Genomic DNA, 23,663 nt, shown 5'->3' with positions numbered 1-23,663 from the left:
AGCATGCTTAATTTACAGTGTCTCCATGCCAACCCTACTAGGTCAACCAATGAAAGGGCTTGGTGAGTGGGGGGGGTCCGATTAATGAATAAGGGCCCCAACGTGCACACTCATCCCATTTATGAACACATGAATAGGATGATTTCTGTAATATTATGCATCTTACAATGCTTGGATGTATATTTAAGCAATAAAGCCTGAGGGTGTGTGGCGCAATGCGTCCTGCCTGTATACAGTCTTTAGCCGTGATATATTGGCAATATACCACAAACATCCGAGGTGCCTTATTGCTATTATAAACTGGTTACCAACGTAATAAGAGCAGTAAAAATACATGTTTTGTCATACCCGTGGTAAACTGTCTGATATCCCACGGCTTTCAGCCAATCAGCATTCAGGGCTCGAACCACCTAGTTTATCACTTCAAATGTGTCAGTTTGCTTAATATTGCATAATAGTATAACAACTGTACCTGCACATTTTAAATACAAAATATAAATGTTAAAAAAAGGATACATCTAGTTTGTGCAGTGAAGAAAAACTGAGTCAGTCTTGTCTGATTGGTGTGGTCTCTGTCTGGGTACATTCTGCAGACTACCCCTGCCCAATCTCCATCCCCCACAAAAATCAGTAAAAAAAGCAGCCAATCATTCCCTAATTCCTCATGTATTATCTGTATGTGGTTAAGCAGAGAGAAATTGTCTAATTAGTGTGCACCAGATGGATATTCTTGGCCATGTAGGAGTGTGCAAATTAGGTCACCCATTCACATGAGTTAAGAAGACTGCTGTTGAACGGCATAGTTAGCTAGTGTAAAAGCAATGTAACACCTGTGACAGTGGCATTTGATATATCATCATAACTAACCGGCTTCACTGTATAATCTACAATATACAACAAAACATTACATGTTGAATATTTACCCGGTTACAATATATTTAGTATTGAAACATAAATATACTGGAATAGAAATAGTAACATGAAACAAATTAGTAAACGTATATGATTTATTCTTACATTTGTATAAAAAAAACATGCAGGATTAAAAATAACATTTGAATTAGCACTGTTCATATAAAAATACCAAATGTATATATATTTAAAATGCATAAAAAAGTGATTGTTTCCTTGGTACACATATGGAAAATACTTGAAGTGTGTCCATACTGTGTAGTCACACAGGCCGAGCATGAGGGTTCCTGCTTGACAGGTCAACTGGTCACAAAGAGCTAGTCAGTCCCCTTCATAACACTGTGAAAAATGTCCTATGAGCTAATCAACTGTCACCTCAACACTGTCAGAGAAGGCCCTTTGGTCTCGTGTGCACTCTCCCAGTAACCTCATTGACCATGTAACTACTTGCTACCTATGAGCTCACAGTGAGTGAGGGAGCCATTTCAGTATCATTGGATCTTAAAAGAATAATACATTTTTGATCACAGTAATTAAAAATACATCAGCTAAGATAACTGGGTCAAATAAGTAGAATCACATTTTTCTTTTCTATTTTAACTTCAGTATAATCATTCCAGAACACTGGAGATTGCTTTGCTCTTTGGTTTAACACAAATGGCTGATTTGTATGTTCAACATGCACATACTACTGACACATATTTAGATATGTCAAACAAAAAAAAGAGCAGATACAATTAAACCAATATAAATACATGTTCCATTATTTGTGACCTCAAAAAAGTCATTTTAAAAGCAGTAACTATTATAGCGCTACACAGGTCTTACAGCGACTGTGTAATAACTAAAAACAGACCAACTGCTAAGGACATCAATGACATCCAATATCACATGGTGCTTTACAATAGGAGCAATGCAAGGCCTTCTAAAACTTTCCCGAAATTAATGAGCCCATTCATTGGGTAGGGGAGCTGCACCCAGCCCACTGGTAGCCTGATATTACACAACCTGTCATAAGACGGACTTACATAAAGGCACAATATACAATGCCATGTTCCATTAAGACATTTTTTTTTAAACTAGTATTTTAAGTGCCCTGGAATGTTTTTGCCAACTTATTTAGCTGTGTGGCGCACACTAAATGTATATACATGCACACAGATCGTCAACGCCTTCCACACCCTGTAAGTATTCCTTCGCAGAACCTTTAGGTTCCATTTACATGATTTACATACAAATAAGTATGTCTTTGGTACATAGTGATGAGAGAGGTACTTTTCAAACCCTTCAAGTCTCCGTCGTTTTAGGATTTCCCCTGTTGACCCCACGTTCCTGAGCAACAGTAAGGTACAAAAGATGCATATCAGTTATGTGCATCACCTTGGCTTTTACAATGGAGGGCGCCATTGTCCTCTCAGTCTGTGCAGATGCTAGACAGTCCCCCAGAAGGTTTGACACATGAGGGGGAGAAAAAGAGACTGTCCAGCTGGAAGGAAAACAGATGGAGAGCTTTTGGTTGACCAATCAACAGCCGGCTCAACTTGGATGATGAAAAGGACGAGACAATAACCTCTAGTACACTGTTAGCCTATCAGACTGCATAATACACCCTAGACAGCGACTCGGGGTCATTAACGGTCCCAAAATATCATGAGGGTAAACCATGTGATTGTGCCAAAAGGCTTCTCACACATAAAACGTATTCGAATCTTCCTAGATTGTCATTTCCAAATGAACAAGCAACACTGGGCACCTAATCCTCCAGAGGAAGTAATTCCCTGCCAAACTGAAGTATCAGATTACCATCACATCAGTCCCGGAGAAGGAGGAGAGAGGCGGGCTCACTGAAGTGAGACCGAAATGAAAGTGGTTGTAAAGGTATAAACCAGGAGGGTATTGTGCTCGGGTCACAGATTCTCAATCCTGACCAGTCACATTGCTTTGTCTTTGAGGCAGCGATGGAACTGGAGGAGAGGATATTTCTTGTTGATTTGTCAACTGAGAGTCTGTGGTCAGAATGTGGTAAGAGCTCCTGAGGGGGGGGGGGGGGGGGGGTTCAGACCATGAAATGCATGTATCCTTCAGCCCCGGTGACGATGACGTCCATCCAGATGCGCATGGCCTCAGGGGAGGGAGACACCATGTAGTACACCCTGTCATGGGTCTTCACGCTGAACGTCAGCGATGGGTTCGGGCTCTGTGAGGGTGCAAGAGAGGGAGAAAAAAAAACAATGTCAAGTCTAGTTTAAGACAAATGGTGCTTCTTACCTTAAAACAAGGATACTAGATACTTTAAACGTGTAAATAATTTGTACCTTACCTTGTGTGCATTCTTTAAATGATCATAGTAAACCTCTTCTATGGCTTGGAAGTAGATGACTCCTTTCATCTTGGCCTCGTGTTTGTCTGGAACAGAGCACATAGCGTTGGAATGACTATGTTTATGGGCGGTGAAACAAAAACATGACATAAATCAAAGCACTTCCTAGATTTCCAGAGCAAAGCAGCATAGCCTGACGACGATATCGTTTCTGCTTTTCTTTCAGCGCTCTGATTGATCTACCAATTACAGCTGCAACAGACAGAGAAGAGGGAGAAAGAGAGAGAATAGAAGTTCTAATCACCTGCGTAGTAGGCCAGTGTCCTGCGGTTCCGGTCGAAGACAAACCAGCGTTTCTTCCAGGTCTTGATCTTGCCACCCATCTTGACCAGGAACCCTCTGCAGGTTTTATCGGTGATGGCCAGGTGGTAGCAGTTGTCTGGGTTGTGTCCAGCTGCCTCGATGTGACCATGGAGGTCAAAGTCATCCTTCCTCTGAGGTAGGTAGCGTGTCATCGGCCGGGCCTGGGGACAAGGGTCAGGGGTCACAGGTGTCTAGTCTGTGTTGAGCCAACGGTTAACAGCTACAATCACGTTGAAGATCTGCTCAACATTTTTATTTCAAATTGTCTTGAATCTTGTCTATTTAAGGCCAGACACACCAACCTAATAGGGTAATATTCTCCCCCCTATTCATATCACAATGATCTCTTACCAGTTGAATGTAGACAAAACCAATAACTACACAAACTAAATGTGGGGTTCAACAAGGGATCCCGATTAAGATCCCCATAGGAGGGGGTTCTTGCAGGAACCTAACTGCCCAACTGAAACGTTTGGATTTGAAAGGACAGCAGGTGGAGACACAACTGAACAATGTAAAGATCTCTTCAATTTAAGGTAAGATTTGTCCCTTGTATGATCTCAATGTATATTGTTTTATGATGATACCAGCTATCTTTTCATATTTGTGCAAATCTTTCTAAAACAGAAGATGGACGCAATTCAATGGATATCAGTCAACAAAGAGGTTAGAGTAGACTATAAGAATGTGTTGAAGGCTAGCTGTATTGGGTGCAGATGACTGAACTGCTCACTTTTCTCTGTCTGCAGGTATACAGACAAGGAGGCATACAAAAAGGTATGTAAATTGGTATTGGTATGTAATGCAGATCACAATTACCATCCTCCTCCCATACCTCGTCAATGAAAGTCCCATAGGCCTCTACATTATGGACAAGGTGTGTGTATGAAAACCATTATCAAAACAGTTTTTATTCATTCACATTCACCACAAAAACCAAAGTATGAATTCTGTCGTGTGCATGTTTTGTTAAACATCTGTATAATTACTATTTTTGGGATTCACAGACTTCACCCTCCCTACACCTCTGATGAATATAACAGGAAACCTGTTCGATCACCATGCAAAATCATTCTGGCTATGGATACGGAGAACATCAACATCAACAAGCCAGAGGATATAACCATTGGACTTGGGGTTCTGCTTGGAGTTCACCTCATATTGTGATTTTTTTATTCTGCTTTGCCACTAAAATCCTAATAAAAACACTGAGAACTAAAATATTGTGTTATTGTTATGCGTATTATTAATAATAAATGGGGAGGGGGTGGTTAAAAAATTAACCCCAAAAGGTTCTTCAAAAAGGTTATTGGAGGATCCATTAAAAGTGGTTCTTTAAAAGAACCCTTTTGAAAGGGTTATTCAAAGTACTTATAGGGGTTCCCCCACAGTTTGAAGAACCTCAAAAGGATACTTCAGGAACTTTATTTTTAGAGTACGTAACCTGATTTAAGATGTGCATCTATGTGAGAAATAGCTTTTATCTTTTTAAGGGCTAATCAGGGACATTTCTGGGGACAGGCTGGTTACCCTATATTACTACTTTTCTGAAATATAAAAATATGCAACAGAGGACACATATATATATATATATATATATATATATATACACACACTGCTCAAAAAAATAAAGGGAACACTTAAACAACACAATGTAACTCCAAGTCAATCACACTTCTGTGAAATCAAACTGTCCACTAAGGAAGCAACACTGACAATAAATTTCACATGCTGTTGTGTAAATGGAATAGACAACAGGTGGAAATTATAGGCAATTAGCAAGACACCCCCAATAAAGGAGTGGTTCTGCAGGTGGTGACCACAGACCACTTCTCAGTTCCTATGCTTCCTGGCTGATGTTTTGGTCACTTTTGAATGCTGGCGGTGCTTTCACTCTAGTGGTAGCATGAGACGGAGTCTACAACCCACACAAGTGGCTCAGGTAGTGCAGCTCATCCAGGATGGCACATCAATGTGAGCTGTGGCAAGAAGGTTTGCTGTGTCTGTCAGCGTAGTGTCCAGAGCATGGACGCGCTACCAGGAGACATGCCAGTACATCAGGAGACGTGGAGGAGGCCGTAGGAGGGCAACAACTCAGCAGCAGTACCACTACCTCCGCCTTTGTGCAAGAAGGAGCAGAAGGAGCACTGCCAGAGCCCCTCAAAATGACCTCCAGCAGGCCACAAATGTGCATGTGTCTGCTCAAACGGTCAGAAACAGACTCCATGAGGGTGGTTTGAGGGCCCGACGTCCACAGGTGGGGGTTGTGCTTACAGCCCAACACTGTGCAGGACGTTTGGCATTTGCCAGAGAACACCAAGATTGGCAAATTCGCCACTGGCGCCCTGTGCTCTTCACAGATGAAAGCAGGTTCACACTGAGCACATGTGACAGACGTGACAGTCTGGAGACGCCGTGGAGAACGTTCTGCTGCCTGCAACATCCTCCAGCATGACCGGTTTGGTGGTGGGTCAGTCATGGTGTGGGGTGGCATTTCTTTGGGGGGCCGCACAGCCCTCCATGGGCTCGCCAGAGGTAGCCTGACTGCCATTAGTTACCGAGATGAGATCCTCAGACCCCTTGTGAGACCATATGCTGGTGCGGTTGGCCCTGGGTTCCTCCTAATGCAAGACAATGCTAGACCTCATGTGGCTGGAGTGTGTCAGCAGTTCCTGCAAGAGGAAGGCATTGATACTATGGACTGGCCCGCCCGTTCCCCAGACCTGAATCCAATTGAGCACATCTGGGACATCATGTCTCGCTCCATCCACCAACGCCACGTTGCACCACAGACTGTCCAGGAGTTGGCGGATGCTTTAGTCCAGGTCTGGGAGGAGATCCCTCAGGAGACCATCCTCCACCTCATCAGGAGCATGCCCAGGCGTTGTAGGGAGGTCATACAGGCACGTGGAGGCCACACACACTACTGAGCCTCATTTTGACTTGTTTTAAGGACATTACATCAAAGTTGGATCAGCCTGTAGTGTGGTTTTCCACTTTAAACTTCTTATGGCTGCAAGGGAAAGTATTGAGTAGCCAGTGAAATCGTGCCCATTTCAAACGGCCTCGTACTCAATTCTTGCTTGTACAATATGGATATTATTATTACTATTGGATAGAAAACACTCTCTAGTTTCTAAAACCGTTGGAATTATTTCTCTGAGTGAAACAGAACTCATTTGGCAGCACTTTCCCTGACCAGGAAGTAGAATGTCAGAAATATATGCTCTGTTCAACTTCCTGCCTATACATGGTCATGACACGTAGGAGTCTACGTACACTCCATACGCCTTCCTCTGGGTGTCAAGATGATGTGAGAGAAGAAATTTTGTGTTTATCTTGGTCTGGGGTGGAATAAAAGCTATTTCTTTGACGTGACCGTCCACTTCCGGTACTCTGAAGCGCGCGACTTGGAAGTGGGATTGCCTTCTGTTTTGCTGCCGTAATGGATGACAACTATCTCCGGCTCGGATTTTATTTGATACATGTGACCATATCATCGTAATGTATGTTTTTTCAATATAGTTTAATCAGATTATTGAAATTTTTTCGGGAGTTTTGCCGTGTTCCGTTCTGTGACTTTGTTTACGTTGGAGAGATATGTAGCACTCGGCTAGTGCCCATGCTAAATGAAGAGGGAAAGTTGCCATTCTGAATCCAAACAACGACTCATCTAGACAAAGGACACCTTGTTCAACATTCTGATGAAAGATCAGCAAAAGTAAGACCCAATTTATGATGTTATTTCATATATCTGTCGTAGTCGCCGGCGCCCAAGTGTTTCTATTGTGCTAAGCTAAGCTAATATAACGCTACATTTTGTTTTCGCTGTAAAACACTTAATAAATCGGAAATATTGTCTGGCATCACAAGATGCCTGTCTTTCATTTACTGTACACTATGTATTTTTCAGAAATGTTTTATGATGAGTAATTAGGTATTTGACGTTGGTGTCTGTAAATATTATGGCTGCTTTCGGTGCAATTTCTGATTGTAGCTGAAATGTAAACTATGATTTATACCTGAAATATGCACATTTTTCGAACAAAACATATGCTATACATAAATATGTTATCAGACTGTCATCTGATGAAGTTTTTTCTTGGTTAGTGGCTATTTATTTCTTTATTTGGTCGAATTTGTGATAGCTAGTGATGGAGTAAGAAACTGATGGAGTTAGAAAAGTGGTGTCTTTTGCTAACGTGGTTAGCTAATAGATTTACATATTTTGTCTTCCCTGTAAAACATTTTAAAAATCGGACATGTTGGCTTGATTCACAAGATGTGTACCTTTCATATGCTGTATTGGACTTGTTAATGTGTGAAAGTTAAATATTTAAAAAAAATATCTTTTGAATTTCGCGCCCTGCACTTGAGCTGGATGTTGTCATAAGTGTACCGGTGTCGGGCCAGCCAGCCTAACAGGTTAATTTTGAGCGTGACTCCAAATCCAGACCTCCATGGGTTGATAAATTTGATTTCCATTGATCATTTTTGTGTGATTTTGTTGTCAGCACATTCAACTATGTAAAGAAAAAAGTATTTAATAAGAATAGTTCATTCATTCAGATCTAGGATGTGTTATTTTAGTGTTCCCTATATTTTTTGGAGCAGTGTATATACATACACACATTAAATATGCGCATATTTGCATATACCGCAAATCTGTTTTTCTGAACACAGGATAAAGTCAGCCTACATTTTTCATTTTCATGTTGTTAAGACACTCCAGAGGACCGGACATGTCCAGAGAAGATTGTGGATAAATACCTTTTTTCATTCTTTCTATCTGTAAAATACATTTTTGCCAGCATTTTCACAAAGAAAATGTTAGCTAGAATAACGTAAGAAAAATGATATCGACATTTCCCTCTGTACAAGTCTAGAGAATATATCTAAGGATAACTACACCAAATGTGGTGAATGCAGATGCGTCTGAAGCTGAGAGAAATGTGTCGGTCTGTGGGAAGGGTCTGACTTTTCGGGAAATGGCAGTTAAAGTACTATGAATTTTGCCTACCAATCGCCAAACGCCTATTTAGACCCAACCACGATCTCTTCAAAGTAACTTGACATATAGTCCTGTCTAACATTCTCTATGAAATGGGCTTTTAAATGTATGATTTAATGTAGTGAGCTTTGAAATGATGGATTTATGTTCAGTTGAATGTGGTTAAAATTCAAGGATTTTCGTGTTTTATGTTACGAATCCAAGTCATGCAATATGCTACAAATTTGTTGTGCTTAAGATCCCGGAATGCATCTTTTAAGGGACCAAAATACAAAAAAAATCTCTAAATTGATAAGTAGAATGATTGGTATTGTGATTCTTGGCCCATTCTATTTCTCCCACCTGTGCCCTCTGTTTCTCACGTAGCTTCACCTCCCTCTCGATCATCTTCTGCCTCCTGTTGGTCTCCTCCTGCAGTCTCTTCTCCAGGTCCTCCCTCCTCCGCCGCTCCTCCTCCAGGGCCTGCCTGCGCACCTCCATCTCACGCTCCTACACACAACGATAGTTACAGCATGGTCTCTCTCACACACACACACACACAGGTAGAGATGGGGTTGCTTATGAAGGCTTCATTACCCTGTGCTCAAGGAGACGATTCTTATCAGCCTGGGCCTCTCGTAACAAACGTTCCATCTCTTCAATCTTTGCTACGTTGGATGTGCTGGCACTGTTGGAAAAAAGAGAACCAGAAACACACATCAAGGAAGAGGACACACTCTCACCAGGAAAGGACTGTCCATCCTGGAACCGATTAAGTGTGAGTGAAATTCCAGACTAGGGCCTTTACTATAAAGTTAACGCTAACACTGCACCTCTGCATCAGTCATAAATCCCATTACGTACAACGTATAGACATTACATTCTCTCTCATGTTTTTCTGTCCTGTAAATAATGTACGGACTGACCAAGATCACATTCACACACTAAACCAGTGGTAACTCTCAGAGCTGTTGTGTAGTGTACAGGATTAGTAACATGCAGAAAGCACACCTCTTCTGCTGGTAAAACTGGCTGTGAGACAGCTGGACAACATCTGGTGAAGCCACGTTGTTCAGCCCCCTCACCGACAAAACGTATAACGACATACAGATTGTACAGGACTATCACGATACACCCAAACAACATCGGCAGCGATAGATAGAAATATAGATTTACCATTGTAACAAGACTATCGTGAAGATTTAGAATGAGTCGCATAGGTTTCGCTTGGAAGAACGTGACATCAAATGGAAAATCCCAAACCCTCTGCAGAACCACGTGTCTGTTGTCAAGCGTAACCAATGTGCATAATCAACTTTTGTCAAGAGAGTTGAACTGATTTCATCCAACTCATTCCTTCCGACAAGAACTGCCATTAAACAATCACACACAAGTCGCAAACAACACACTTTTTCACTCAAAAAGGATGCAACACAGTACTTTTGGTTTGAACAAACACGGCCTCCTCTCTACAACAGGCAACCTGAGCAAGCACCGACACACACAAGCAAGCCCTTTACTTACATTAGCTTCAGCATCCTGGCACTATCCCAGTGACACAGTAACAGTACTGATGGTTTGGGTTCCCACAATGCTCTAACAGGTGGTCGGGCCAATTCACTGAGAGCACAGATGTGTTTGTGACCTGACACTCCTGCACCAGCCACACCCCTCCCTCCCCCTCAGCCCTCCCTCACAGAATTAGGAAAGAACCATACATATGGCATGATGCTGAGTCACATCTCTCTAATTCATAAAATGTCTCTTACGGCCATGTCACCCAGCTCTCCTCTAGAAAAAAAATGATTTGCTATTTTCAACTAATGTCACATTGAGCTATCAATGGTCCTGTTTGAACCACAGTCCTATGTGAACAGTTCACGCTCTCTCTCTCACCTGGAGATGTTGTCTGGGGAGCAGGCAGAGATGCTGGTCTCCATGCTGTCAGAGCTGTCCACGCTGAGCGTGTCGAAGGCATGGCCGTTGTCTGCGTAGTGGAAGGACTCCAGGAAGACGTTGGACTCTGAGACGGTCCTGCTACACAGGTCAACCAGTCTCTGTCTGTCCTCACTCACGTACAGGTGGCTGTGGCCTGCTGAGAGACAGACGGACACACAGACAGACATACTCTTTCTAAAGTCTTTTATCAGATTAGATGGAAGATGTAAAAAGGTTTGTTGCTGGTTAACAGTCACAACTTGATTGCAGTTGGTCCGAGGTCATTGCTGGTACACAAATAGTATATTTCCCTCATAACACTGAAATGGGCATGGTCTTTCAACCCTCTCAGAACTGTTTCCAAAGTCTCTTGTTCCTTCCTGCTGGAAACATCATCAGAGCAGAGGATCATGAACATGTCATTACTGCTCAGACCGATTCTGATGGAAACTGGAGGAAAGGATGTGTTAACTAACAGACTGACCTGTAATGTGGACCAGGTCACACAAGACAGGGAAAGCTACAAATGTCTAACCCTGCAGCATGTAGCTAGCATGCGGTGAGAAACAGGCAGTAGGTTAGGGTTAGGGAGCGAGGCAGGGAATCCAGGGATGATGAGAGAAAAGGGCAGAGAGAGACAGAGATAATCCGATGGCTTTGCTCAATGAAAATAAAGAAACCTCAGAATAAAACTTCAAAAGAGAAAGTTTCCTTTCCTCCAACTAACCGTTTCCTTCTAGACAGTACTTCATTAGAGGCATCATTTACTTACTAAGAAAACCTAAAAAGAAGTTTAAAACTTGAGTAGACACCGATATCGTGTTCACAAAACAATGTTTTGGCTCACCCTTGAGCAGGCGTTGAGATTCCAGATCTCTGGGAGAGACAGAGAGGCCCCGGGGGATGGCACTACCACAGCTGGAGCTCTGGGACAGGGGCACGTGGGACTGCAGAGTAGACAGACAGACACAACAGAGAGAGAGAGATCATGACCTGGTAAGTGTCTCTCGAACCCAAAGCTCCAGTAATCAGATGAGGGGACTCTGGCATTCAATGGCATTAACAATCAATAGTTCAATGATGTGCAATGGGGAGGTTGGTCCCCCATGCTCACCTTAGAGGACAGGCTGCGGCCCAGTGTGGAGCTGCTGTAGTGACTGAGGGGCTGCTGGCTCCTCTTACGGAGATTGTCACTGAGGTGGGAGTTCTCCTTACTGCCCCGCCTCCTCTCCTCCAGAGAGCGGAAGTGCTGCAGAGACCAGAACAGAAACATATGGAAATGATAAAAGCTTTACATTCATTGAAAGTGGTGGTTTTATAAGGCAACTTCCTCTGTTGTTAGGAATTCCAGTCATGCACTGAAGGGCTCTTAGTACAGACACAGCTGCCCTCTGCTGGTCAGACATACAGTATGCACTGTGAGTAGTGAATGAATTGTACAATATACCTCTTTCATGGCAACAGGGTTGTTAGGGAAGGCCTGCCCTCCAGTCACTTCAGCATACTTCCTCTCCAGCGAGGCCAGGTTCTCCCTCTCCTAGAGACACACAGACTGTCAGTCAAACAGCGGTGCAGGCAGTCAGATACAAAACAAAACCAGTAACCAAAAACCTTCTTACCCTCTGAAGCATGAGGAGCAGGTTGTTCTTCTCTTTCAGAAAGCTGTCCTTCTCTCGCTGAGACTGCTGGGTAATCTGTGTTGACTGCTTCTTCAGGGTCAGGAGTCTCTCCTTGCGTGTGACAGTACTACGCTGGTAATCTGCTATCTCTCGCAGTAAATGCTGGTTCCGACCCTCCTTCTCCTCGTCCTGACGACTCTCTCTCTCCAGCTGCTGGAACTCCAGGTCTTCAAACCACTTCCTCTCAGCCTCCAGTACCTCCACATCCTGACAGACAGCGCACACACGCACATCATATAAGATAGAGAATGCACTGGCTTTAAGTGGGTCAGTGTGTGGAGGATTTAAACTCACAGACATACAAATACATTTCCATTTTACAGACAAACAGACCACAGGAATGAACTCCATTTATCCTGTAATGCCAGTTAAATGCATTAGCTGGATAACAACATACATCTACTCTCTGAGCACATCATTCAAGTCACTGCACTTTCCTTACTTTGCTATCTCGGTCTGAATCATAGGGGAGAGACCATCAAGTGAAACCAATAACTAGAAAAGGAGCTGTCTGAGTGAGGCAGGGGGGATACGAGGACATTTAGAAAAGGGAGCGGATGGCCAAAGAGGAGGATTCTATGTGCGCCACAGAAATAGAACGCAAAAGCAAACACATGGAAGAGGGTGAATTACGAGGAGGAGGAGCGAGGGAAGCAGAAACAACATGTTAAAAGGGAGAAAGGAGGCCATATTAACTGCGGAGGACGCGGGACCAGTTAGGAGTTTGTTGTTGTGTCTTACTGACCCTGGAGAGCTGCTGCTGAAGCTGCTCCTTGAGCGCCTCGGGACAGTTGTCCAGCTGGGTCCTCTGCTCAGAGACAAGCTCCGCCAGCCTCTCTACTTTTACCCTCTCAGCATCGAGCAGGGCTTTCTCCTGCATAGTCGTGGACACACACACACGCACAAATGCATAGGCACATACGCACAGACACAAAAGCACGCACACATGCATACACACACTAAAACATATGCGCAAGTGCGCACGCACACATGCGCACACACACACAACAGAGAGAGGAAAGAGAGTGTTAGTGAAGGGAGAGAGGAAACAAAGTGGAGGGATGGAGAAGAAAAAAAAAAGAGGAAGGACTGCTCTACTGTATTCAGACCTGTGGACTGGACTGCTCTACTGTATTCAGACCTGTAGACTGGACTGCTCTACTGTATTCAGACCTGTGGACTGGACTGCTCTACTGTATTCAGACCTGTGGACTGGACTGCTCTACTGTATTCAGACCTGTGGACTGGACTGCTCTACTGTATTCAGACCTGTGGACTGTAGATTCCTCCTTGTCAGATTCTTACCACTGACATCCCGACTCCCACATACTGTTGTCTCTCTGTCCGTCTCTCCCCCTCACGTTCCCTGTGTCTGAGAGCAAAGGCATCCAACTCAGGGCTGGACAACGTCTGCTGCACTTACCTGGGACTTCTCTGTGAGGGCAGTCTTGTCAGTGCTGCCAATCTTCTCATTGAGTTGGTCCAGTACCTCCTTCTCCCTCTGTAGCAGAGCCATCTCAGAGACCTGCTCCCCCTCCAGCAGAGCCCGCTCTACCTCCATCTGCATACCACACACACACACACAGGTAACATTATCCCACTGACCGACGCAACTTTAAATTACAATGATCCATAACTCTAGATAATTTGCTCCCAAAAGCCAGATACCAGCGCTAACCCCCACTAGTATCATTACCCAGCCACAACTGTAAACATTCATTTCCTAACTCCACAAAGAATTCCAACTCATAAACACACACACACGTCAACATTAACTCCCACTGACACAAACATCAAACACCCAGCATGCATGCAGCTCCGTTCACAATCCCATGGCGTGCGCTGCATACCTCTCTGATGGACTCCTCCATCTGGTTGTCCAGGTCTTTGATCTTCTGCTCCACCTCCTCTACGTTGTTCAGCACCTGGATCCTCTCCTCCTCAATACGGCTCACTTCCTGTTTCAGATGCACATCCTCCGCAGCCTGCTGCTGGTGATATTACAGAACCATCATTAGTCCACAAACTACCGCATCTACTCACAATGTGTGTTACCGTCAACACTCTAATGATGTCATGTCTAAAGTATTATAAAGGCCCACGCCAGGATCATGCCTCATGTTTAAAGATATCCACTGTTGTACACAGCGGTATGGGGGGAAAACATGTTTTTGTTTTCTTCACATCCTGTAATTTGTTGCCATAGTACGTCGGTGAGCTGGAGCTGCCGCAGATTGCTGTGAGTGATGGTGGGGTGGCCTAATGCTCCTGCCTCGTGTCTGTAACGCAGAGGAAACCCAAGTCCTTCAGCAGAACAGGGACTGGGTTACTCATACTCTGCTACATCAGAAGGACTCTAGTGTACAAGCCGTAGTCATCTCCTCTATCAGTCAGAGAGGGCTGCTGCCACCAGACAGAATCAGAACACCCGCTCCTTCTCATCAGCCCCAGGTCTAATCCACACACATTCAGCCACATGCTGTATCTGACGATGTGTCTCTACAATATCGGATTCCTACTCCACATAGGAGCCTAAAGTAGTGCTGGTCGACAGCGGTCTGAACCTCATGTGGCAGGCAGACCGCAGTCCTGCGATTTATGGGCTGTTTCAGAGACGGTATTTCACTAACTGTTCCACTGTTCCACTGCCAGGGCTTAGGAATGTGAGTCGGAAGAAGAGTGGATTGGGAGGTTCAATAACTTGTGTCTTTAATGGGTGTCTGCCTCAGCCGTAACAAATGGTATCGGAAATGTATTCTCTACATGCAATGAAATGTAATGCTAATCTGGTAGTCAGGGAATAAAGTAGGCCCCCAAATATTTTTTTTCTCCCAAATTAAAAAGGTAGTATGATTTTCTATTGAAATGGTATAAATATTAATATCAGCTACAAAGCAGGTACTGGGTATTGTAAGTACTGTAATATTAAAGAAAACATCTGGAGAAATACTTCTCACACCGTATGCGCGCGCGCACACACACACACACACACACACACACACACACAGTTATTCCACTGGGGTTAAAGTCATTTCCTGCTCCCCCTCCTTTCAGATAGGGCTGTAACTGACTTAGGGCTGTAACTGAACTATTCCCCAGAGAACTCCATTAAAACCAAACACAGCATTAAGTCATTACTGCTCTAGAGTGGAAAAATGCCACAGTTTTACAGCGATAATATAACTCTAATAGTTGCACTGGGACTGAAACTGGGACTGGGGTTAGGTGCAGAGTCGGACTAAGCTCCTGGTGGAAGACAGAGGAACCAGTGGAGGTGTACTTTGTGTTTAAATACAGCCCTACGGGGAAAGTATAGTATATATCAGGAGGACTCCTTATATCTTCAGCAACACTGCTGCATACCTCAACCCCCACAGGGCTACATAGTTTCCACTACCTTGTGTACTCACATACCCTCTAATGCCGGGGTGTCAAACATACAGCCTGCAGGCCGGTTTGGCCCGCGATCCGGTCCAATCCGGCCCACAGATGGTTTGAGTAAAAAAATAAATATATATCTACATATCATACAACAAACTCCGTGTACACTATATATACAAAAGTATGTGGACACCCCTTCAAATGAGTGGATTCGGCTATTTCAGCCACACCCGTTGCTGACAGGTGTATAAAATCGAGCACATAGCCATGCGATCTCCATAGACAAACATTGGCAATAGAATAGCCTTCCTGGAAAGTCACTGAGTTCTCCAGTAAGTCAGTTTGTCAAATTCCTGCCCTGCTAGAGCTGTCCCGTTCAACGGTAAGTGCTGTTATTGTGAAGTGGAAACGTCTAGGAGCAACAACGGCTCAGCCGCAAAGTGATAGGCCACAAATCCTCACAGAACGGGACTGCCGAGTGCTGAAGCGCGTAGCAACACTCACTACTGAGATCCAAACTGCCTCTGGAAGCAACGTCAGCACAATAACTGTTTGTCGGGAGCTTCATTAAATGGGTTTCCATGGCTGAGCAGCCGCACACAAGCGGCATGGTGTAAAGCTCGCCGCCATTGGACTCTGCAGCAGTGGAAACGCGTTCTCTGGAGTGATTTATCACGCTTCACCATCTGGTAGTCCGACAGATGACTCTGGGTTTGGCGGATGCCTGGAAAAGCTATCTGCCCTAATGCATAATTCCAACTAATGTTTGGTGGAGGAGGAATAATGGTTCGGGACTGTTTTTCATGTTTCGGGCCAGGCCCCTTAGTTCAAGTGAAGGGAAATCTTAACGCTATAGCATACAATGATATTCTAGATGATTCTGTGCTTCCAACATTCTGGGCTCCCAAGTGGCACAGTCGTCTAAGGCACTGCATCTCGGTGCTAGAGGCGTCACTACAGACCCTGGTTTGATTCCAGGCTGTATCACAACCGGTTGTGATTGGGATTCCCATAGGGCGGTGCACAATTGGCCCAGTGTTGTTAGAGTTTGGCCGGGGCAGGCCGTCATTGTAAATAAGAATTTGTTCTTTACTGACTTGCCTAGTGAAATAAAGGTTAAATAAATACAAATCTAACTTTGTGGCAACAGTTTGCGTGTCAATTCACCCGTGCACAAACAAGGTCCATACATAAATGGTTTGTCGAGATCGGTGTGGAAGTACTTGACTGGCCTGCACAGAGCCTTGACCTCAATCCCATCAAACACCTTTGGGATGAATTGGAACGCCGACTACGAACCAGGGCTATTCGCTCAACATCAGTGCCCCACCTCACTAATGCTGTTATGGCTGAATGGAAGCAAGTCCCCCCAGCAATGTTCCAACATCTTCCCAGAAGAGTGGAGGCTGTTATAGCAGCAAAGGGGGGACCAACTCCATATTAATGCCCATGATTTTGGAATGAGACGTTCGACGAGGAGGTGTCCACATACGTTTCGTGATGCAGTGTACCGGTACTTTAAAATGACTAAAAACGTAATGCGTGTATTTACATTCACTCTGTCATAGGTGAACACACGCAGCTATGTCAGGAAATACTGTGTCATGCAGATGCTTTGATAAATCACTCCCATACCCAGAATTCCTTGTTTCTTTTTATACCCCCCCAACACACTTTTTCTATACACTTTTCCGTGTGTGAGTATGTGTGCCCCACATGTTTGTCTGTGTATATTGAAGTGCTTGTTTGAGTGTTGAATGGGTTAGAAAGGAAAGACCTCCAGTCTCAGGACAATGTAAGACATGTCCCCCAGGCCTTACCTTGGCTCTGTGGCGAGGGGAGGGTGAGGGGGCACTGCTGCGCAGGCTGAGAGCAGGTGACTGAGCCCTGGCATCCCTGTGATGGCGCTCGCGGACCTGCCGCTCCTCTGCCAACTGGTATCCCTCGGGTCTGGTGCCAAAGCCGTTCTCCGGGGCGGTGCCGCTGACGCTGCCAGGGGAGTCGGAGAACACAGACTCATCATCAGACACCTGCAACTTCTCCAGCTCCTTGTTGATCTTCTGCAGGTCGGAGACGGCCAAGCCTCTCTGGTCCCGCTCCACACGGCCCAGCTCAGTACACAGGCTCAGGATGGTCTCCAGTCGCTGGCGCTCCTACACACAGACGGGGAGAAACCAGTGGTCAACACAGTCACGTATACAGCCAATATACCACTCAGATTGTGAAACTGGGATCCAATTATTTAGTAGATGGGTGGTTTCATCTATTTACAGTCTTTCGTCAACACAATGTGATCATGTGATCAACCATAAGCACGATCAAACAACCCATAAAAACACAATAAAACCAGAGAAACCACATTTTTAAAGGGATTTTGACGTGCAAAATTGTATCCAGTGATTTTCTGAGGAACGCAGCGTTCAAAGGAGTTTTAACCAGTCTGACCAACTGGTTTTATGGCGTACCAGTCTGAATGTCTTCCATCTCTTTACAGCAGGACTGAGTGCGTGTTCAGTCAATTAAACAGGGGGCTTGTGAAACATGGTGAGAACTAGTCAGAACATCCAATTAGCCTTCTCAAGTAACAGAAGCTGAAATCAAAGCCCCATAAACACTTTCATGTTTTCATAACAGTGCCTAGTGAAGAGACTGGGGACCAGATGAACTGGCAGAATGAAACCAAGTGTCGCAGTCACACAATCAGAAGCTTCTACATTAAACTCTAGACTGAATAATAAAAGCAGGATATTATCATGGCAGAATAATAATGAATAGGAGTGAAATAATTGCTTCTCTCACCAGTCTCTGCACCTCCTGTTCTCTGAGCCTCTCATCTCTCTGGTGCATGTGGTAGTCTCTCAGCTCCTCCTTCCCATTCAGAGAGCTGATGCTGCCCCTCCTCGATCTCGGCCCCAGTCCCCCCTTCCCAAAGGACAGCCTCCTCTCGCCCAGGCCCAGGTCCAGGCAGGGTGAGGAGCCCTGCAGGCCCCCTCCCTCCAGCTCACAGCCCAGAGAGGCCAGGCTGGCCCGGCGGGGAGTACCCGGTACACTAGCTGTGGCTGGCACAGTCACGTCTGGCGGCCGCTCCAGAGAAAACAGGCTGCGCCTCGACTTGGAGGAGAAGGACACAGAAACCTTCTCCCCTCGGTGGGAGACCATGGAGCGGCGTGGTGGCAGGGACAGAGCCGGGGAGTCAGCCGAACGGTGGAGGCGGGGTAGAGAGCGGCTGTGGGTAGAGCCCAGACCGTTGAGTGACCCTGTAGAGTACTTCCTCTGACGTGGTGCAGGGTCCATACCATTGTCCACGTTCCGGCCCTGGGCGTATAGCCTGCGGCCTAGACGAGGGCTGGAGGGCATGCTGGCCGCACCGCTGTGGCCCCGAGGTGGGCGGGGGGCAGGCTCCCCATAGGAAGAGGAACCATTCCACATGGACAATATAGAACTGGCTACAGGGGGGCGGCGACCATCAGAGGAGTTAGAGAGGAGCAGGCTGTCCTGTGATTGGTGGCGTGAGCGTGTGTATGGCGGGTTGGGGCTGAGAGGGCGCTCGCCCTGGCGAGGGGAGGGGGGCATGCTGCTGCTGGTCATGTAGGGGAGGCCTCTGGAGGAGAGGGGGCGCTCGGAGCTCCCGTGGGCAGTGGGGGACACAGGGCTGGGAGGAGGCAGGCTGAGGTAGGTGCGGGTAGATTCTGCGCTGGCCCTCAGGCTAGCCTCCAGAGCACTCTTCCTGCGCTGCAGAGTCTCCATCAAGTCCTGCAGCTCCGCCTTCGAACGGGAGCCTCTCATCACGGTGCCACCCACTGAGCTGCCATTGCTGTGCTCAGTCTTCACACAGTCTGCGGAAACATCAGATGAATAGAACTCCCGTTAATGTGGATCTAGGATCCGGTCTTGGAGCATCCTTATAAACACCCTACTTCAAGCCTAACACCTGAGCTGAGAGAGATTGAGGCAATCAGACAGTGGGATCTAATAGCCAAACAGTGATCAGCCCCCTGCAATGTGCTGACTAAGGAGGGAAAAACCAGCGAAGAACTCCCCTCAGACGGTTCTGGGCCCAACCCAAACACAGAGTCTGTGGTTAAGGAAAGCTTCTTCTAAAAATGGAAAAATGCTGGCAGAGCAAGACGGGACAGAATGCCTTTGTACTTTCTAGCACTGTGGGACAGCCTGGACCCTGAGCACCTCTGTCAGCACACCCCTTCCTCCCACAGAACCGGGCCCTGCATGCTCTGAGGCCAACTGGGCTGGCTGGCCTCAGACTTTGTTTATCTGCGCTTACATGCTGTCATTTGTTTTCGCAGCGGATAAACTCACACTGCATAGCGGAGGATGTGGTGGTCTTCCATTTATTTATACCTTACATGGGCAGTTTGACCAAAGTACTTTGGCTGTGTACATAATCATTTAGCTGAAGAGTATAACTACAGTGTCAGAGAGACGGGCAGAAAGACAGAGAACAAGCACATTCTGGACTCTGAGAACCACTTCCATAACACACATCAATCACACTGACACCTTGGCACATCTGGAGGTTCCTCATGCAAGGGGACAAGGGGGATAAACAGGGGAGAATTGCAGTAGGTATGGGGGAAGTAGAGAAATGAGGGTAAGTGGTTGTGTGTTGTCTTCGGGGTTGTGGGAGAGAGAGAGAGAGAGAGAGAGAGAGAGGTTCCTACCTGAGCCGTAGCCCATTGTGGTGACAGGACTCTTCTGGGGCAGCATGCTCTTCATTCGACTGGCCTCCTCTGGGTGGTTAAAGTGGAAGAAGTTGGATTCACCTAGACAGAGTGTACCCTGGGAAAACAACAAACACAGTTAGAACTGCACTCTCTCACAAATACACACACATTCAGGGGAGTACTTTGTAGAATATATTGAACACAGCCATGCACACACACACACAGTAATGACTACATGGTTATGTAAAAATGGACTCCTCAGAGCTTCCCATTAAAATAATTTTCAAACTCAAATCAACTCCCCTACCCGTGAATACACACACACACGAGAATGCTTCTTGGAGCAGAGCTTTACTGAGTTTCCGCCGATTACATCAATATCCAAATAAAACACATTGTTTAATGAAGAGAGCAGTATAAGATACTGTCACGACACCTCAGACCAGTCAGTATATAGAGCACACTACAAAATACACTCTGTTCTCCAACACAGTCTGGAGCAGAGCAGCTAAATGAGAAAACCTTACAGAGTAGGAATACAGTAGTCTGGCTGACGCCTAATTCAAAGTCCTCCTGACTTCAGAGTCTGGAAAAGCTGTTTTGATCATGTCAGCATGATGCGTTGATAATAAAGGGGGCTGTGCTTTTTTGCTGATTGGTTCTCCTCTGTGTCTTTCTCACTCAAACACCCACTTGGACAGCCACACAGAGCCCCCTGAGCGCCGCCCCCCCCCCTTCCAATACAACTGCTGGATTTTCTTATCCAAACAACGTGAGGTCTCAACCCCCCGGGAATATAAAACATCTGAGAAAACCAATCAAACTCAGCCTGAAATAAACTGTGTGAATACTGCATTTACAACGGCCTCCTGTCCAGACCAGGGTGTCAGATCTCCCTCTCTGATCACGTGAGTCGAGACAGCCTTGCTAGGAAAACAGATCCCAGGGAAAGAATTCAGGCTCCAGCATTAATGATATCTCAGATGGAAACAAAGTTCACCTCACTTTTGTGGGCAAACAATGGATGGCTGAGAAGGCTGCTCTTTGTCCCTGAATCAATATGCTGTTTACCCTTTATCTATGTCATTGAACTGAGCGGTCTGGTACACACTTTGATGATTTCAGCTATATTTACTCTCTGAGACTCTGACAGAGATGTACTACTCCCCTCCCCCAAACACACACAAGCACGTACAGATGTACGCACACACGAGTCTTTGGGTCTGATAATCCAAGGTTTCCTGCTCCGCCAGGCTGATGGCTAGAGGAGGTTTCTTCAGGAAGTGGGGGATCCTTTTATACAATCAGCTACAACCCACAATCCATCAGCATGAGTTGGCCCTGCTCTGGTCACCTAAAACAGCTTTCCCTCATACGAGGAGTAGGGGGCTTTTAAACCAACACCAGACAACAGGGCAGCAAGGCAGAGCAAAAACAGACAGAGGATTTCTTTCTTCAGGGAATCTCAATTCACATAGGATGCCTCCTACACATGTGGGTTCTACTCAATGTTTGTGTGTGTGTTAAACGACAAGCCTTACACTGGATCTAGGGTTACTTTGTGTAATAATATAGTGGGCTGTATATTACCAGTGGTGGAAAAAGTACCCAATTGTCATACTTCAGTAAAAATATAGATACCTTCATAGAAAGTTACTCAAGTAAAAGTAAAATACTACTTGAGTAAAACCCTCTGGTTTTAGGGTAATTGCTCAAATATACTTAAGTATCAAGAGTAAAAGTATACACTTTCAAATTCCTTCTTTTAAGCAAAGCAGACAGCATCATTTACTTGTTTTTAAATGTATGGATAGCCATGGACACACACCAACACTCAGACGTCATTTACAAAAGATGCATGCGTTTAGTGAGTCCGCCAGATCAGAGGCAGAAGGGATGACAATGTGTTGTCTTGATAAGTGTGTGAATTGGTCCATTTTCCTGTCCTGCTAAGCATGTAACGAGTACTTTTGGTGTCAAGTAAAATGTATTGAGTAAAAAGTACATTATTTTCTTTAGGAATGTAGTGAAGTTAAAGTAAATGTTGTCAAAAATATAAATAGTAAAGTAAAGTACAGATATCCCCAAAAAACTACTTAAGTAGTACTTTAAAGTATTTTTACTTAAGTACTTTACACCACTGTATATTACTAACTGATAAGACCTCTAACACGTTTTTCTAAAAAAACAAAACAAACATGTGTAACAACTTATTAAAAATATGTATACTACAGAGGATGGCGTTGTGGTACTGTACCTCATATGACCAAACACCCAAGACTTAGGGAATCACTCTTTCACAGATTCTTAGCCCCTTCTGAGAATAGTACAACTTTTTGTCTAGTTGATTAGCCACATAATGACTGATAAGGACTTGGTTACTCAGCAGCAGAGGTGTCATAATTAGGGGTCCAATGCGCAGCCAGCTTGACTTCTCTTTAAACTCTGCAATGCATTTCTGTTATCTCCCAATCATATCAGAAAACAGCAAACACAAGTGATCAAATTATCGGCATATCCTTCGAATTAAGTAGGCCTATTAGCTTACAATAAAAATAAAAAAATCCGAAGGAGTAGGCTATCAAACCACTTCGGGGAAACGGTGCCACCATACGAAAAGTACTTAAGGAAAGCGCACTCTGATTTTCCGAGCAATTCAGCTGGAAAACATCCATACATTTATTCTTAAAAATAAAATAAGAATATAGCCTATTTTGCGGGCAACTCTTTCACACAGACAAGTAACCCAACTGAACCATGCCTATATTTGAACAATGAAACAAACCGGAGTTCGAGAAAGATGAACCGAACGACTGGTAAAAAAAAAAAAAAAAAAGGTTATTCTCCTGGAAGATAAGAGAGAACGCGGCGCTGGGTGAAACAGATGCGCATCTACTCTGTCTCTTGCAGCAACCGATAGGTTTCTCCAAACTTTTGATAACTTCTGAGATTTCTTTGTTCAGAAGACGACAACTAACCTTTGTGTGCTGTCTCATTCAAACTGTTGAGCGCTGGTGATGGACAACACTCCACTACCTCGGATTAGCATGACAATGGGACAGAGACGATGCCTGCTGCTACCTTGACTGATTCCTCTGACGCTCCTCCCCATTCTCAGTCGAAGCCCCAAACCCGCGGACTACGCAAATCTGGTTGGTTGATTTGGGTGGTCGCAGACGCGCTAAATGGGGGAGAGGAGGGTGCTTTGGTGGGACGGTGGAGAGGGCAATAGGGGGCTGGGTGACGGGGGTTCTGTAACCGCAACCCTAATCGACCCACGCTGATAAAGCACGCCCCAATAGCAATGTCTAAAACATCACTACATTACGCAGATCTCTAATCAGTGCATACGTTTATTTCATTCCACTGTATGTTCCCCCTAGGACATTCAAAACTAC

The 23,663-nt window shown here is 45.1% G+C and overlaps 1 protein-coding gene across 8 annotated transcripts; it reads right to left on the bottom strand.

The window, feature by feature from the left end:
- Window positions 1-991: 991 nt before the first annotated feature.
- On the bottom strand, window positions 992-23,393 carry phldb2a (pleckstrin homology-like domain, family B, member 2a). Of its 8 annotated transcripts, none has more exons than XM_039005838.1 (17): window positions 23,244-23,393; window positions 20,263-20,380; window positions 18,383-19,419; window positions 17,404-17,736; window positions 14,053-14,193; window positions 13,626-13,763; window positions 12,948-13,076; window positions 12,143-12,409; window positions 11,971-12,060; window positions 11,638-11,772; window positions 11,371-11,470; window positions 10,482-10,677; window positions 9,183-9,273; window positions 8,949-9,095; window positions 3,537-3,756; window positions 3,233-3,318; window positions 992-3,109 (listed from the first exon to the last, which is right to left on the bottom strand). In XM_039005838.1, the coding sequence occupies exons 1-17, from the start codon at window positions 23,259-23,261 to the stop codon at window positions 2,969-2,971; spliced, it is 3,387 nt and encodes a 1,128-aa protein (XP_038861766.1). In that variant the 5' UTR covers window positions 23,262-23,393; the 3' UTR covers window positions 992-2,968. The 8 variants fall into 8 exon arrangements, with proteins under 8 accessions (XP_038861766.1, XP_038861764.1, XP_038861765.1 ...); XM_039005836.1 differs by having other exon boundaries at window positions 10,482-10,680; window positions 23,244-23,392; XM_039005837.1 differs by having other exon boundaries at window positions 10,482-10,680; window positions 14,053-14,190; window positions 23,244-23,392.
- Between the last annotated feature and the right edge of the window lie 270 nt (window positions 23,394-23,663).

Source organism: Salvelinus namaycush, chromosome 12 (assembly GCF_016432855.1).
Source record: "Salvelinus namaycush isolate Seneca chromosome 12, SaNama_1.0, whole genome shotgun sequence".
Lineage (NCBI taxonomy): Eukaryota > Metazoa > Chordata > Actinopteri > Salmoniformes > Salmonidae > Salvelinus > Salvelinus namaycush.
The sequence above is the reverse complement of the archived record's forward strand: the minus strand, read 5'-3'. Positions and strand labels throughout refer to the sequence as shown.